Source organism: Lepidochelys olivacea (genome assembly GCF_965140295.1).
Source record: "Lepidochelys olivacea isolate rLepOli2 genome assembly, chromosome: 10".
NCBI lineage: Eukaryota > Metazoa > Chordata > Testudines > Cheloniidae > Lepidochelys > Lepidochelys olivacea.
The window spans coordinates 81,651,699-81,670,271 of record NC_140420.1 but is presented as its reverse complement, the minus strand read 5'-3'; the positions used below and the strand labels follow the sequence as shown (position 1 = coordinate 81,670,271).

Here is an 18,573-nt window from a genome sequence, read left to right as displayed (position 1 = left end):
TTGTTTTGTAACAGCGATGCCCTCAGCAGGAGAGGAGCTGCCTCTGTAATACAGACAGGTGGTGGTGCTGTCTGGGTTGGTGCATGTTAGCGCAAATCGGCAGGAACGACACGATGTGAGGAGGTCACATACAGCGTCCTGGTCTTTTAAATTCCCTCCCGACTGGCAACAGTCCTCACGAGCTAGACTCAAACGAGGCTCTGTGTCCTCCTCAGTGGCCTTTGGCCAGGAGACTGACTGTCCGGGGCAATTATTCCTGCTCTGTCTCCATCCTAGCACAGCAGTGGTGATCGGATCCTAGCACAGACAGTCAGCAAGCTGCTGCCAGTGGTGATGAAAGCGTGCAAGCTTTTCCAATGCTTCGTCTCTGGCAATGGCTTTCCCACCTGTACTTGCAGTGTACACTACTGGACCTGTGTCACATTGGCTGCTATGAGGCCTGGAAGCTGGCTGAGTTTTTTGCTTAAAGGGGAACTGTGCAATTTGGCTGCACCATTATCCATCTTTGCCGAGCATATGGGTTGGGATGAAGATTTCCCTCTAGTGCTGGAGTCTGAGGAACTCTGAACAGCACAGCACGCTTACTGCTCTTCCTGGAGAGAACACAGTCTTCCAACAGACTGGAGTTTTCTAAATTCCTTGTGTCAAAGGAACTGGGTAAAGTTTTCATGCAATAGAATTAGAGGTCAAAGACCTGCTTCACCCAAGCCACTGCTGCCCACAATGATGCTACCTTGTCTGGATCCAGATTCTCACTAGCAGTCCCTGAGAGATTTCTGTTGATATCAGAAAATGTTTGCCCCACTTGGTCTGCAATCTAGGTCCAGAACCAGCAGCCTGGATGCAGCTCTGGGTGTCCTGATCCAAAGCCACGCCCCTCCTTTCAGTGGGGTGTAATTCTGAAGATTGGTGCTTGTCCTGATCTCTAATTTGTATTTTAATCAAGTGGCCCTTGAGGGCCTGAAGGAGGAGTAGCCAGCCACCTTAGCAAGTCCTGTTCCAACACACTGGCCCCCCCCCCAGACTTTGAGACTCATCTCTCCATCAATATTTCTCCCTGGGAAGAGCTTACACCAAGACTTTCACAATTGCAATCAAGGTTCTAGAGACAGAATTCTAACCCGCTATTGAACATTTTTGTTCTTGTTGATTGAAAGCTGCATTGAAAAAGCTTTCTAATGGTTTTGTAAGGAACAAAGGAGTAAAAGATTTCTTGGAACCAAGCAGGCTCCTAGTACGTTTCCAGTAAGTGAAAGATCCGATTCACAGATTTGTGGGGGAATGCAGCAGCTGGCTCCATCATGTAGATTCTGCCTTCTGCCAGATTTCAGTAATTACACACTGACTAGAAAGACAGGAATCCATAATTCTACTAGTTCAAATTCTTTAACTGCATAATGAATTGAACTATTATTCACTTGGAAAGATTTTTCTTTTAAAAAAAGAAAACCCAAATCCCACCCTCTGTTGCATTCTGTATTGTACGCATTACGGATAGAGAGCCTGCTGCCTACAAACCTCGAATATTAAAGCATAGAATTAATGCTACACTGACTCAGAAACAAACCCATAAAAAAAAAAAAAGACAAGCAAGATAAGTCACCTTGACAAACACATCTGGGAACCCAGCATTTCCTTTTTTTTGATTAACAGTAATTTCTCAGGGCCTGATCCTGAAAGATTGTTAGCACTTCACAGAAGCAGAGAGTAGTGGGTGCTCCTACCTGTTAGGAGAAGGGGTCTGATTTTGTATTTTATTCTCTGTTGAAAGAGAAGCTCCGATTTTCATCTTTATAATTCTGCTCAATAAAGAAATCCGATTCCCTCCTTCCTTTGGGAACAGCATGCCCCTTCATATGATCTCAGCAGGTCATATGCTGCAAAACAGCTAGTCAAAAAACCAAAGTGCACAGTATCTGTCGTTTCCAGTACCAATACTAGCAATCCGCTTTGCATAATTTATGAACAAATAGTCAAATCAATTCATTCAAGAGCAGTTATAAACTATTCAGCAGTCCCACAGAACAGTCAACGGCAGTGCCAGAATTCAGTTAGCAGAACCAGGCAGCACATACAAACTGAATGGGCCCACTCTTAAAACAGTGACCTTTTCCCTGGAGAAGAGTCCCTCCGTTGAGCTCCGCTGATGCTAACATAACCAAATGCCAGCAGGTGCCTGGAGTCCTAAGCGGTAGTGTTGACGACACCTACTCAGAGCAGCGTTGGATATCATGTTGGTAAAAATACCAGTCTGTCCGGAGCCCTGTCCTCGCTGGTGCCCTGTCATAACCCAGAGACGGTCCAACAACAGCTACCAGCATTGCTAACACTGGTGATAGTGACTGACTCCCCACCCCCGGAAAATAAAGGCAGGTATATTATTCCCCATTCCATTTTACAAATAACCATCATTGTGAGAGAGGACCTAGCCGTTCACTTCCACATATGTTTTGCTTCTATCAGCCAAAACAGGAAGCAGAATCTAAGTTAGTTGACGTGTCCAATATTGCATAACTTAGCCAAACAAATGTTAAAATAGTGGGCCAGATATTCTGGTGTCAATGGACACTTGTAGGCCTTAAGAATTCCACTGGAGCCACTCAGGACATGGACAGGTGTAAGATTCATTGAGTTTAAAGCCAGGAGGGACCATCTAGCCTGACCTCCTATCTAACAGGCCATTCAATTTCACCAAGTTACCCCTGTATTGAGCTCAATAACTTTTGTGGGGCTGAAACATGTCTTCCTGAAAGGCAACCCATCTTGATTTGAAGCTATCAAGAGACGGAGAATCCACCAGTTCCTTTGATGGTTTGTTCTAATGGATAATCACCCTCATTGTTCAAATTAGTGCCTTATTTCTAACTTTGAATTTGTCTGTCTTTAACATTTGGTTTTTGTGTAACCCTGTGCTTTGGTGGCTACTCCTTTTAAACACTAGTAGTCCGTTTAGTTTCAGTTTGGGGTTTTCCCCCCAGAAGAGTGGAGCAGCTGTCCACTGAGCAGGGGGTTGGACTAGATGACCTCCTGAGGTCCCTTCCAACTCTGATAGTCTATGATTCTATGTCTAATGACAGGTTTCAGAGTAGCAGCCGTGTTAGTCTCTATTCGCAAAAAGAACAGGAGTACTTGTGGCACCTTAGAGACTAACCAATTTATTTGAGCATAAGCTTTCGTGAGCTACAGCTCAGTTCATCTAAGGTGCCACTAGTACTCCTTTTCTTTCTATGATTCTATGACTCCAGCGGGGACTAGCAGGAAAACAAAGAAGGGGGGAAAAGAACACGAACTCTTGGAGCATGCTCAGTAGGACATCTCCAAAGGTGTGGCAGGGGCAATTCCACTCCCAAGTAGAAAGAAAAGAAGGCGCCAAACTCTTCTGTTAGTCCCAGCAGACCCAGAGGGAGGGAGACATACCAGAGGGAAGGTGGAGAACTTTGCCCAGAGGGCTGGTGCTCACAGGCCTGCTTTTACTAATTGCAGCAAGCAGATAACCACAAGAACTAGGTGCTTGCTGCTTGTTCAGATCAGGAATGTGGGATGACACTAATTCCAAATCAGTGGTGCATGTTTTAAATGCATAGGGTTCGTGGCCTGTGTACCTTTTGGTACGGAAAAAATCTGTATGCTTTTTACTACACAAACAAAAACAAAAAAAAGTGTTTGCTGTATTGATGTTATGGTAAGATTGCATGTAGATTTGAGGAGTCTTAGTTAATCCTCAGATTGTTCTCTCCTAAAAAAAAGAGTGTTTGTTTCTTAGTCTAAGCAGCTTTATTACATTGTGGTGTCCTTATTCCAAACTGACTCAACTCAGGGTATGGGCACATATGACTGTCCAAAATATGCATATTTATCATGTGTTATCCACGGGTGGGATTTCTGCTGTCAAACCAGACTGAACCTGCTCACTATTCCTGCAGTAAAACGGAATTAATATGAGCACTTGTGTGGTCAAAGTGTAGTACAGAGGTTCTCAAACTGTGGTCCAAAAGTTCCATTCAGGTGGTCTGCGGATAGTTCCCTCTAAGGTGCGCGCCTGGATGGAGAGAATGAAGGGCCACCCACCTAATTAGTGGAGCCGTGCAGGCGTGGCTCCACCAATTAGGTGCCTGGACCCTGGAGAAGACACACATGTAAGGTGAGGTGGTGGCCTTGGGGGGAATAGGGGTAGATGGGAGGGGGCGGTGGGGTGAGAAGAGGGGGTAGGGGGGGATTTGGGATGTGCAGGGCTGTGGCAGCCAAAGAAAGTGGCGACTTTCCCCAGCTCCAGGACTGCGGCCGGGGAGATACGGCCCTCCTTCCCAGCCCCAGCTCAGGGGCTGCTGCAGCGGGGCAGAGAGGGGGAGACCCCCATCCTTCCCAGCCCCAGCTCCGTGGCTGCCGCGGCAGTGGAAAGAGGGCACATTCACCACATTAGAAAGGTAAGACTACTGATATTAAATTATGTGTTGTGTGCTTTTATTTGTAGAACAAAAATGTTAATTATTATTTTTTTTTATGTAGCGCTTTTATCCAAAGCCCTTTACAGTCGTTAGCTAATGACACAAACAACATTTGGAAAGGTCATTAAGTGGTCCGCTGAGACCCACAGCGATTTTCAAGTGGGCCGCAGGAAAAAAATAAAGTGTGAGAGCCACTGGTGTCATAGGTTACACACATTTCAAAGTTGTGGCACCCAAACAGGGACAGCGCCATCCTGTGGTTGAAGATTATATATTGTTGTGACCATGGAACTTGCCAGCTTGATCCAGGCAGCTCAGTTAGATTGAGTGGGATTCACCCTACTGTTACAAATGGGGAATTGACCCAGGCGTCGAGGGACAGTAACCGGACTTAAGAGAATGCAAGGTACCATACAAGGTACTGCACCTTGAGAATGTAGTGAGACGTGTGCAACTCAAATGGTAAGAAAAAATGTAAACAGATCAAACTGAATGGTAAATGGAATGTGATTCCCATTATACTGAGAAATTCCCCGAACACTTCTGAGGACAGGTGTCCAAAAGATGACAACTCGTTAATTGCAAGAGCGATTCCAGATGGGGTGACCAGACAGCAAATGTGAAAAATCGGGATGGGGGTAGGGGGGGTAACAGGAGCCTATATAAGAAGAAGACCCAAAAATTGGGACTGTCCCTATAAAATCGGGACATCTGGTCACCCTAATTCCAGAGGACAATACAATCAATACTAACCAGGCAGGTAATGCTGCACACAGTTTTCAGACCAGTATGCTTCTAGAGAGAAGTTCTGTTACCACATTTTCTATTCCCGAGGGGGGAAATAAAGTGCTGGTAGAACATGTGGTAAAATCTACAGAGGGTGTTGCCACCTACCATCATATATATCCTGCAAACTGAAGTGCTTCTCAGGCCATTTGCCACAAACCAACGGTGAGGTAGATTTTGATACTTGGAAGCTAGAAATATAACAGCTACTAAATGATCCTGAATTGTCTTCCAAGGGAAGGCACAGGAAGTTAATAGAAAGCTTGTCACCTCCAGTGAATGAAGCTTTCAGTTGAGGGAAATCTACCCTGCAGAACAATGTTTGTTTGATAGAGCTGGAAAAGAAGAATGGCCCTGTTTCCAGCAGTGATGAAGTGTATGCACAATTCCTAGAGACCTTTCAGAAGTCCATGGAAATACTCTCCAAGTATTTGGGAAGATTAAACAGCTATTTGAGAAGGGTAATGGAGCAGAAGACATGCATGCAAGAAACCCTTAATGTACAGGCAGTAAAGCAATTTATTCATAGATGTTGGGATGAGTCCCTGATTACACAGCTCCATCTGAGGGACCATTTGGATACTACTGCTACTTCCAAGATATCTTACTCTCCAACCGCTGTACAAAATCCACCACTTGGAAGAAGAGAGAGCAAAGAAGGATTATGCAGCTGGGGGGAAAAAATAACAGTCTAAGCCTAGCAGTTCATGCCATACCATAGAAGCTAACCACAGCTCAAGTTCTGCCGCGGGAGACTCAAAGAAAATGGAAAACCGTTCAACTCAGCTTGAAGGAGCCACAGTTAAGTTAATGGAAGGACCTGCCATTCCAAAGAGGCAGCATTCAGCAAAACAGGATAGCTCTTTGAAATTTCAGGAAACACCCTCAGCTGCTGAGGAATCTATTGCAAACAATCCCTGGTTCTTCTGTTCCAACTGTGCTAAGGAGGATCATTCTAGGGTGAGTTAGTACAGTGGCTCTCCACCTTTCCCGACTACTGTACCCCTTTCGGGAGTCTGATTTGTCTTGTGTACCCCCAAATGATTGGTAAACATTTTATAGGACTGTCAGGGGAAGTGAAGATCTCTACCCTGAGGGCTGATGCTCACAGGCCTGCTTTTACTAATTTCCGCAAGACTATAACCACAAGAAGAAGGATAGCAGCCTATTCAAAGAACTGGGTGCTTGCTGTGTGTTCAGCTCAGGCCTGTGTGGTGACAAATGCCAAAGCAGTGGTGCGTGTTTTAAATGTGTAGGATTTGTGGCCTGGATACACTTTGGTACTGAAGAAATCTGTATATTTGATACCGCTTCCACAGTACAGTATTTGTATAATAAGATTGCGTTTAGATTTGAGGAGTCTTAACCCGCAAATTGTCCTCTTGTAAATGAAGTTTTTTTTGTTTTTTTAAATTCTGACCAGCTTTACTACATTGCAGTATCTTTATTCCAAACTGGAGCAACTCAGGGTATGGGCATCCAGAAGTGTCCAAATTTGCAGATTTATCTTGTGGTGTTATCCACAGGTGGGAGGTCTGCTGTCATACCAGACTGAACCTGCTCACTATTCCTGCAGTAAAATGGAATTATAGTGGGTACTTGTGTAATCCAAGTGTAGTGGGTTACAACTGGTTCTTGCTGCTAGATTAAAATTCCCCTTAGATCTCAGTATCTTCTCTCCCCATGAACTTACTTACCCACTAATCAAGTCACCTTTCAGGTTTTTTATTTTTATTTTTTATAAGCTAAACAGGCATTTCCTCTAGTCCTTGAATCACTGTTGTGGCTCTTTTCTGCACCTTCTCTGATTTTTCAACATCCTTTTTAAAATGTTGACACCAGAAGTGGATGCAATGTTGTAGTATCGGTCTCACCAGCGCAATATACCCAGGGAAAAGTCACCTCCCTGCTGCTACTAACTACTATGTATGCTACTATTCAGATGCATCTGAAGAAGTGGGTTTTTTACCCACGAAAGCTTATGCCCAAATAAATCTGTTAGTCTTTAAGGTGCCACCGGACTCCTTGTTGTTTTTGTGGATACAAACTAACATGGCTACTCCTCTGAGGGCAACAAGGGAGAGATCTGAACCACCACTGATTCTTATCCAGACAATATAGAGGAGAATCTAACTATATTATATACAAATGCAATATATATTGTATAATAATAAATTTAAGAACCAAGCCTTATCAAATCTTAACATCTTATACTATCTAACATTATGAAATTATTATACAGTCTTTGAATTCATTTATTTTTTAAATTTTCCATCATGACCCTTCTGGAATGACTATCACAAGCATTGTGAAGTGTGGAAGTCTAGTTTATATATAAAACTCCCAGCAGGGGTTGTTTATCTCTATCACCTCCCACAGGGAACTAAGATGCCCTGGCGGATGTAAGGAGAGCCCAGTTCCCACAGTGAAAGGGGAGCACGGGACAGTGAGGGAAAGCATAGGGAGGGACATGGGGATAAGAGAACAAAACAGATGTTAAATATTGTTACATGTTTTAATAGAAAGGGTTATATTAAGTGCTAGGGCTCCATTGAAGAATGTACAGTAAATCAGACTCAGTATCAGGTACAATACAGGTGTGAAAAGAGGAAAAGCAGTAAATTTGGGAGTTCTAAAATGACTGTGTGTGTGTTGGGAACTCTGTCCCAAACATCTGATTTAAGGAAGAGGCACAAATGTAATGGAGACCTGGCATCTGCCTGGGGAGGTGTTGCTGCTGTCAAGAAAGGGTGAGGTACTGGACGAGAGTAGACATGGTACCCACCACGGGTGAGTATGTTAATGTCATGACAATTAACGTAAAGCGGATGAGCAACCCAACAAAAAGAAAAAGGGTATTTAGCTCCCAGAGGATTTTCCTCGTAAGATTTATTTACAGGAAACAGGCAGACAAGTACCTGATGACTTCTTGGACACAGCTACCATGTGTCGTACTAGAGCAATCTAACTGAAGAGGGCTCACACTACTTTTTGCTAAACACATCTCTTTATTGTTTCAGCACAACTCATAGATCAGGGGGCAGATACATTTTAATTAAGGGGTCCTTGAAAGGTAAACTTCTCACCTTCGCCAATGTATATGCTCCCAATCCAGGGCAAGCTTTTTCTTAAAATCAGGTTTTTTTAGAGATTTAGGAGATGTTAGGGGAGGGGATATTCCAGGGGGATTTAATGAAGTGCTTAATCCTTTTTAGGATTGATCGAATGGACATAGAAGGCATTTCAGAGGAGCAAAGGCAAATTTGTCGCATCACTTAGAAAGTGAGGATCTGGTGGACATCTGGCGGGAGATGAATCCAGATGTCAGGGGATATACATATTCTGCTACTCATGGATCTTATCCAGAATTTATATTATTTTTTGTTCCTAGGACCTTGGCTAGGTTGGTCAAAAAGGAAAAAACAAAAAACAAAAACTATTCTTGTTTATAACTTGGTTTGACCATGCCCCTGCATATGTTGGATCAGAAGATTGGGACTCAATGGAAAAACAAAGAGCCCGCCATTGAATAGAGCTTTGTTGTATGATCCTCTTAGAATTCAAGAGCTGGAAGAATATTTCCAGAAACGTTTAGAAGGAAGTGATCAGCAAAAGTGTTCTCTGGGATTATGGACAGGCAGTAATACGGGCGAATCTCATAAATAAAGCATCAGATCTCAGAAAAGTGAGAACTCCTTGAAGAAGACAGTTTGGTTAAAGAACTTCCTGCTTTGAAAGGTAGACAACCCTATGGGATCTAAAAGTGTGTGTGAGAAAATAATTGAGATAAAAGGGAAGATTAACTTGTTACAAACAGGTAAAGCTGAGCAAATACTTAGCTATAGTAAACAAAAATATTATGGACAGGGAAACAGAGCTGATAGGCTTTTAGCCGGAAAGTTAAAAAAGAAATAGGATAAACCAGGCATCACTCTGATTAGAAATAAAAAGTGAGATTTAGTAACTGGATTCAGATAGATCTCTGAAATCTTTGCTAATTTTTTCCATTTTCCATTTTGTAGGCTCAGAACATCTAAATCCCGAACTTGTAAATAAATATTTGACAAGTTTGAAACTGCCTCAGCTTTCAGAGGATGCCATGGCAGCTCTTGACAGGCAAATTGCTGTAAAGGAAGTTGAAAAGGTATTTAAGAATTTAAAATCCAGTATAACTCCTGAGGGGTTTCCTGGGGAATATTGTAGAATTCTCAAGTAAGTTTTGGTACCTATTTTAACTAAATTGGTTAATAGTATACTTCAGGGGAATGAGATTTAAGATTCATGGGAAAATGCAAAAATGGTGAGGAAATTATTAAAAAGAGAACCATCTTTGACAAAATGCCAGCTTCCTAGAAATCCCCTGAAATACTCATTAATGCTCTAGTAAAGGATCGGCATTTTAAACAGAAAAACAATTTAGTTTATTTTTCATTGTTAGCACTTAGACTATATTACACATACTGGAAAAATGTAACCCCCGCCTCCTATGGAATTGTGGTATAGTAAAATATGGACCATTCTTGTAATGGAAACGCTTTCACACCAAGTGTGTACACAAGCGTTGCACCCAAAAGAGGACAGGTATTTAGAAATATAACATACTCGGAGGAGGTGGGTTCTCCAGTCAGCAAGTCAGAATCTTTATTCAGGATTTCTGAGTAGAAACTGATCCAGAACAAGCAATGTCTGATTTAGTATGTTAATGTTTTATTGTAATTTTGCTTTACTAAAGAATTAGACAACAACAAACCCACCTCCATTTGATGAGGATTACCCATGGACAACTATTCTGACATCTGTCAGTTAGCCAATTTGTGACCTATTCAGAGTGCGCTTTAAAATAAAAGCACGAGACACTATCAATAATTAGAATGTCTCAGAGTACTAAGTCAAAACATCTTACAAAAGTCTACAGTTACCTTTATCAAACAAAGACCGGAATCAATTTATTTGACAAAACCTATTTTCTGTAAAACCAGGTTGACTGGCATTAATTATGTTCCTACCCTTTAACTGATCACTAATTGAATCCTGTATCACCTTTTCCATAAGACCATAATTTGCCCCAGTCACTCTAGAACTGCATTTAACTAGATTACAAACTACAATATAATTCTCTTTTAGAGACAGTCCTGTTCCTACCACCAGAATAACATCTTTGTATCCCAGTTCATAAGTGGGTTCCATTATAATTAGTATTTGATCATATTAGACTACAGCAAATTATTCTCTCATCTCTTTAACTTGGCATGTTTGACTCCTTTGGGTTAACATGAAATAAAGAGTTACTAAAATAGATCTTGACTTAATATTTTTCGTCTTAAGCTTAGTTACTGGATTAAAAAGAAAGTTCAGGCAAGGCATAGTTTAATATGAATAATACTGATTCATAGTTTATAATATCAGAAGGGACCATTGTGATTTGACCTTCTGAAGGACATGGGACTTCCCTGAATTAATTCCTGTTTGAACTAGAGCACATCTTTTAGAAGGGGGAGGGGGGGAAAAAAAGACATCCAGCTTGCTTTAAAGTTCTCCAGTGATGGAGAATCCACTACAACCTGTGATAAATTGTTCCCATGGCTTACCCTTAAGGCATGTTTTCCAATCCTTTAATCATTCTTGTAGATCTTCCCTGAATCATCTCCAATCTCTCACCATCCTTCTTGAATTGTTGACACCAGAACTGGACACAGTATTCCAGTAGCAGTCACACCAGTGCCAAAAACAGTGGTAATATAACCTCCCTATTCCTTCAGGATTCCCTTGTTTATATACCAAAGGATCACGTGATCCCTTTTGTTCAGCCAATTATCTAACATGACCCCTAAGTCTTTACTGAGTCACTGCTTCCCAGGATAGATTCCCCCCTGCCTCATGTGCTTATGGCCTACATTCTTTGTTCCTTGATATAGGATTTTACATTTGGCCATATTAAAATGCACGTTGCTTGCTTGTGCCCAAACTACCAAGCAAGCCAGAGCACTCTGCAGCAGAGGCTTGTCACTGCTTCCCCAAACATTTACTCATCCGCAAACTTTATTGGTGGTTTTTTTATGCTTTCTTGGTCATTGATAAAAAATGTGAAATAACATAGGGCCTAGAACTGATCCCCAGGGGACACGACTAGAAACATATCTGTTCAATGATGATTCTTATTTACAATTCATTTTGAGACCTATCAGCTGGCCAGTGTTTAATGTATTTAATATGTGCCATGTTAAATTTGTAATGTTCTATTTTCTTAAATACAAATGTTCGATGGTACCAAGTCAAAAGCCTTACAGAAGTCTAAATATATTACATCAACACTATTACCATAATCAATCAAATGTGTAATCTCATAAGAAATATCAAGTTAGTTTGACAGGGTCTATTTTCCATAAATCCATGGGATTTTTTGCATTAATTATATTACCCTTCTTCAATTCTTTATTAATCAAATCCCATATCAATTATTCCATTATTTTGTCTGGGGTTCAATGTCAGGCTGACAGACCTCTAGTGACAGGGGCCATCCTGTTTATCCTTTTAAAATAGTAGTATACTACCTTTCTTCCAATCGTCTGGAACTTACCCAGTGTTCCAAGACTTATTGAAAAATCAATATTAATTGTCCAGAGAGCACCTCGGCCAGCTCTTGTAGGATCCTTGGATACAGATTAAATAGGCCTGCTGATTTAAAAGATGTCTAACTTAGCAGCTACTAAAAATCCTCCTGAATTACTTTCCATTCTGACAGTATTTCATTACTGTCATCTTCTACGAATACATTATCAGCCTTTCTCCCCAAATTCAGAAGCGATTCACTGAATTCTTCTGCTTTTTCTGCATTACCGACAGTTCTACAATTTCCATCTAGTAATGGATCAATACTATTGTTAGGATTCCTATTGTTCTCCATGTACTTAAACTCCTTCTAACTGTACTTAACTCTTCTGGCCAGTGATCGCTCCTTGTGTCTTTTTGCTTCCCTTATCAGTTTTCTACAATTCCTAGCTTCTAATATATATTCCTTGCTATTAATTTCTCCTTTTTTCCATTTGTGTTATATCTGCTTTCACTCCTCCCCCCCCCCCCCAGTCTGGTTCATTTATTAACTGCTGTAGTCTTCCTTCTAGAAGATTTTTGTGAATTTTGGAGCATTTTAAAAATGTTCTTAAACAGTTCCCAGTTGTTCAATTCGCGTATTCATGTTCTTCCTCCCACCTCATTTGACTCAATTATTTTCAGCTTTGTGAAATTAGCCCTTTTAAAGCACCAACTATTTTATTAGTGGTTTGGACTTAATTGTATTGGTTGTGTGCAAACAGAATAAAGCCCTGATCACCTGCACCTCAGCAATCACTAATTTTTAGTTCTGTGTTCAATTTCTCTTTATCTGTCAAGATGAGGTCCCGTATCGATGAGATCTTCCGGATGCACATAAGTTCACAAGGGAAAGATTGCAAGGGGCAGTTCCATTTTTGATGCAAAGCTACTATTTTGTTCCTAGGTAAGCAGCTGAAGACTGAGGATTAAGGATGGCTCGACCGACCCCATATATTTGAAAGGTTCTTGCCAATTAACACAGACAGACCAGCAGTCAGCCACACGTTCACTCTTCCAATGCATTAACTTGGAGAACTGGCCAACTCCACACAAGGGAAGATTTGGCCAGAATAATGGTTAGGAGACCAGACAGGTGGCACTTGTGATACATGCATGTATAACTGGACAACATGGCTTGGTGCATATACCTCTTAGTCTTGAACCAGTGCAAGAGGAATAATTTTTCTGCCTGTTCCTTGGTGCACGGTGGTTTGGCTGTGGAGGATTCACCATAACTCTCCCTCACCAAGCTGAATCTAACCTCCACCCTGGACATAACCTCCTTCCTGGGATTAGTGACCTGCATGCTTGTCTGCACTGCTGAATCCGAGTAGGCTTGGCCTGTGTGCAAAGAGTAACTGTATGGACTGAAAAAAGAACAGGAGTACTTGTGGCACCTTAGAGACTAACAAATTTATTAGAGCATAAGCTTTGAAGTGAGCTGTAGCTCACAAAAGCTTATGCTCTAATAAATTTGTTAGTCTCTAAGGTGCCACAAGTACTCCTGTTCTTTTTGCGGATACAGACTAACACGGCTGCTACTCTGACACCTGTACAGAGTGAGCAGATGACCCCATTCGTTTTGTCAGTATATAATTCTGCTGTCACAGACTCGTGTGTTGTAAAATGGATAAACGTATTAGGGAGGTGGGGAAGACAGTTTTTACTGTTAAAATGAAGATATGGACATTTATGTTAATGACTTGTTTTAATGTTTATTATTCAGACCTTAAACTTCAAAGCAATGGTAATAGACCAGGCCGGATTAAAGTTCTTATTTTAATTGCTTTTTTAAAAGATTAAGTTCTTTTACAAGGTGCAACTGTCAAGTTGTGTGAAATGAAGAAAGCGCCTCCCACTAGAAATACAGCTGATGGGATCCTCCAGGTTAAAAATTCAGGGAGGAATCCATTACACAGCAGTTGGTTTAGTCTTCTTTAGAAGCTAGCAAAGCATCATTCTGAGAAAGTTGATAAGTTAATATTTCTAACGGATTTTGGAAAAATATAGAGCAGGCTAAGTGCCAAGTCTGAAGATGCTGACACATTCATCTGACTCCAGGAGCAGAGAATTTAAGAATCACACTATATATTGCGAGACTCACAAGAAACCCATGCAAGAGCTGGCAACATGGTTCAGAGTTTGGAAGAATAGTTGGTTCTCAGCAGATCACTCTCTTGTTAGGTGAGGAGCAAGTGATGTGGCTTGTCCAATGTAGTGCATCTAGGCAAGAGGTGGGCAAACTACGGCCTGTGGGCCACGTCCGGCCCCTGAGCTCCTGGCCGGGGAGGCTTGCCTCCGGCCCCTCCCCCGCTGTCACGCTGCCACATGGGCAGTGGGGCTGCGAGCTCCTGCCACTCTGAGCAGCATGGTAAGGAGGCGGCACGTGTGCGGCGGTGAAGGGGTTGGGTAGGCAGTCCCGGGGGGCAGTCAGGGGAGAGGGAGCAGGGGGCGGTTGGATGGGGTGGGGGGTCGGGGAACAGCGGGGGTGGGATAGGGCGTGGGAGTCCCGGGTGGCCTATCAGGGGGCGGGGGTGTGGATAGGTCAGGGTAGTCAGGGGACAGGGGGGGTTGAATAGGGCGTGGGATCCCGGGGGGGACAGTTTGGGGTGGGGGGTCCCAGGAGGGGCAGTCAGGGGACAAGGAGCGGGGGGTGGGGGTTGGATGGAGGGAGTTCTGAGGGGGGCAGTCAGGGCATGGGAAGTGGGAGGGGTGAATAGGGGCAGGGGACAGGCTGTTTGGGGGGCACAACCTTCCCTACCTGGCCCTCCATACAGTTTCACACTCCAATGTGGCCCTCGGGCCAAAAAGTTTGCCCACCCCTGATCTAGGCCCATGTCAGTTCTGGGAGTTGTGTTTAGTCTCTGATTTGGAGTGTAAGCTTTTGGGGCGGGAGCTCTGTCTGTCTCCAAATACCTTTATGCTGTAGAAATAAAATCCATGAGCAATGCCATCTCTCTGAACAGAAAGGCCAAGGACATTGTGCATGAAAAGCAGCAAGCACCGTTCTGGCAGTATAACAATAAGACCTCACTGAACCCCAGGCACGGCTGTCACCCACCTAGGAGCCACCCCATCTTTCATTCCCCTTTGCTTCTGCTCCGTATGCAGCAAAACGGCAGCCTTCAGGAAGCTTGCTCACTACGCCTGCCTTTCATTAATTCAAAGCCACGCTCCACTAACCTGCATCGCACAAATGGAACAAAGGGCAACAGCTTCGCTTGGCCTCTGACACCTGCCCACACACCATAAAGAAGTCAGTTCATTCCTCAGCTGTTAAACAAATGTTGATCTGAACTGTGTGCCTGTTGCCTCCTTACTCTCTAAAGTCTTTGGCTTGTCAAACGTAGTTCGGCAGCTCAAAGCTCAAGTTAACACAGCCTGAAGTAGCAGTTATTCCCCACCCCCTTACCAGAAGCCCAGTTGTGCATTTGTACCTCCGGAGTGTAAGTCTTTGCATTAACTGTATCCTGATTTTCCAGTCACGGGATCGCCCTGAACAATTCCGCTATATTACAGCTTTTTGATTAATGGAGCACAAACCAATACCGTGGAACAAAACATGATGCAAAGCCCTGTAGTAGGATTCCAGCTGGCAGCCCTCTGGAGAGACAACCACTTTAATGTGCCTCTGCACTTTCCAGTATACTTCCTTCCTCCCCGCCTATTAAAGGCCATCTCCCTTCTTCAACTGATCATTCTGGCTTTTGGGTAGCTGCTAAGACTTTTCACCACACAGGATTTCTGTTTCTTTACACATTCGTGCATCTGCTCAGCTAATTCTACAGATCAAAGACAAGGAGTGACCTGGTGCAGCTGGGCCAAGTAGGTCTTTGGTCCGCTGAGGTGCGCAATGCATGGCTGCTCACTTGCCGAGTCATGGCCCTAGAGGACTAGGCCACCTGTGCTGACAACACTAGACACAAAAGCTGATTTGACACAAAGCAAGCGCACCAACTAGATCTTTTCACTTGACTCCTCCCTACAAACACTAAATTATATTTCTATATTTATTTCCTCAAGCCCAGACCCAAGGACCAAGGTGAACGGGAAAGAAAAGTACTTGGGTCTTTGGTATAAGACACTGCAGGTACTGTCACTGTAGATATGAAACTAAAAATGCCAAGAAAGCCACGCTGGTCCCTGTTAGAACAGTAATGTGGGAAACCAGAGACCCCACTTTATGGCCAAAGAGAGATCCGAAAGGATCACAGATAAATAAAAGATTGTAAAGCTGAGCCAGCTTTACATTAAAGAAAATTAACTTCCAGCACAGGGCACTTCCCTGCTCTTTTCCCTTGGAGCAGGTTTGCTTTTTCCTGCAGAGATGGGCGCAGAGGGCGAGCCCATGACATCGCACAGGGTTTCTTGATTAGCCACTTATTGCCAATGTCCCATTTCAGCGGCCCCACGACCGAGGCTTGCGTCCCTGCAAACAGCCGGGTGGCCACCTGTAGATGCCTGGGACGCGCCGGCCAAGGACATCCGCTTCGCCGGCCCCGGCCCGGGGGGTGAGCTCTGGAGGGGGCAGACTGCGTTGCTTTCCCCCCACCCCCCAAAGGGTTTTTTGTAGCTCTCCCTACTAGCCCAAGGCAGAAGGCTCTCAAGTGATCCCTCGCCCCTGTTCCTAAGCCAGGAAGGGAAGCAGGAGCCAAGCAGGGTCCTCCCCGCTGGAAAGCCAGCGGGCCACCGCAGGGCCAGCTCTCCACGGGTTAAAAATGCAGCACGCGCTGAAGCTGATTAGGCGAGGAAGCAATCGCGGGGTGCGGGTGCAAAGCGGCTTCCCCCTTCCCCCGGGGGCTGGAATAACGACCGCCCCCCCCTACCCCCGCCCCGGCTTGGCGGCGCGGAGGGGCCAGGGCCGGGAGCCAGCCGCGTCCCCGCGGCAGCGCCCGGAGCCTGCCCTGGCCCCGGGCAGAGCCGCGCGAGAGACGCCCCAGCTGGCCCGGGCAGCTCCTTACCTTGGTGACCGTCATGCAGGAGCGGTGGGGCCGAGTGAGCGGGCTCCGCGGTGGAAGCGGGCAAAGCAGACCAGGCAGGGGACGCTTTGCCTGAGTGACGCTGCTGCTGGGGCTGTTGGGGTTTGGGGTTTTTTTTTGTTTTTTTTTTTTTGGCTTGGGTTTTTTTTTTTTTCCCTTTCCTTTTTTTCCTCCCCCTGCAGAGGAATCGGCGTCAGTGGTTACAGGAAGAGCTGGGGACCAGCCCTCCTCCTCCTTCGCCTCCTCCCTCGCGCCCTCCCTCCCAGGCAGGCTGATGAAGCTGTCCTTGCACTGATGGCTGCAGTGATGTCAGCGTGTGCATTTATAATGGATGAGCCTCCTTCTCTGCAGACAGGAAGGGAGGGAAAAAGTGGGGGGAACAGCCAAGGAAACTGAAGGGAATGGGGGAAAGAAGCAGCGATTGACGGTGGTGGTGCACAGTGCAGAAGGGAACTCGCTGCCATTCAGCGTCAAGGGGGAAAGGCCCTTTTCTTTGACTCTGTGAAGAGCACAGAACTTCCCAATGCCAGGGGACAGGACATGGGGAGACACCTGCTGAACTTCTTAAAGACGGTTTGCGGCGGGCGTGTCATTCCCGCCACTGGGTCTCTAAGAGACTAGGACAATGGGCCCCTTATGAACAGATGCATGGAAGGATAAGTCCAGCACACGCCGCAGCCACTAAACTGACTCAAAGAAAGTCATGTCACCATTTAATTATTAATGCAACAGATTAAATGTGAGGATTGTATTGTTATGGCCTCTTAGCAGGCTTGGAAGGATTCATTTTTAATGGGTAAATGTCGACTTCACCCCATACCCATGCAAAGCAGCTAAAGAATATTTCCATCCATTAATAATCAAAAGTTACAGCGAGGCAAAGTAAGAAAAATGCTGTTTGAGAACTTAGAGTTTGGTTTGAAGATATTTACTTGGCATGTTTTGATATGTGAGGTTGACAATTTATGTTTTGGCAGTTATAAACCTTTAACTTTTTGAATCTCAATTGACTGTCATTTAAGTAATTATTGTCTGACTGCCCTGGAACTTCCCACAACTCTGAACATTTAAATCAAAAATTTAAAAGTGCTTAAAAATGTATGTCACCCCTCAAAATTATCTCATTAAAAAACCCTGAATTCTGCCAAGCCTACCTTTTAGGCTTTTTTTTTTTTTGCTACTTAGATTTGATTCAGAACACAAATAAATGAAAACAATAACCAATGTCTGTGACCAGACATCATTAACTATGACAGTCAATTCCCACACAGCCACCTTAACTGGTGACTTGTGATTTATGTAAAGCTTATAGTGATCAATAAGAGGGAGTGTTACGGTTCGGAGCAACAGTCACTCAGACAACAAAAATGCTTGTTTATAAACATCTTACAAAGAGCCAGACACCTCATGTGCAGCATGTCAAGAGTCTGCAAAATAGTTTTGGATAGTCATGCTACAGATCATTACATTTTGTTCTCATACAGTCACCAGAAAGGATGGTTAAGTAGATTTTGGTCTAGATCCACAAAGGAATTTAGGTGCCTACCTCCCATTGACCTGGGCCTTTGTGCCAGAATTGGGAAGATTTCCATGACCAGAATGCTCTTGTGGAATACAGAAGAGACTCTCAAATTAGAATCCATAAGCCCCAAGGGGCAAAGGGCAAGTACCTGGATGACTTCTGCAAAGTACGTGCATCTACACAAGTCCATTGGAAGTAGAACTGCATGGTCTGATTTTCAGAAGTACCCAGCTCACCCATTTGCTGTGGG

General features: G+C 44.0%; 1 protein-coding gene across 2 annotated transcripts in view; it reads right to left on the bottom strand.

Moving 5' to 3' along the window:
* The window catches only part of CORO2B (coronin 2B), a 139,100-nt gene extending 122,058 nt beyond the window's left edge, over window positions 1-17,042 (bottom strand). The window contains exon 1 of one of the 2 annotated variants that reach the window (XM_084641749.1): window positions 16,784-17,042. Coding sequence is in view for 1 of the 2 variants with exons in the window: in XM_084641748.1 (XP_084497874.1) it covers window positions 16,784-16,798 (15 nt within the window). In the remaining variant the exon portion in view is untranslated. The remainder of the gene's footprint in view (window positions 1-16,783) is intronic. The other variant, XM_084641748.1, reaches the window with a different exon arrangement.
* Between the last annotated feature and the right edge of the window lie 1,531 nt (window positions 17,043-18,573).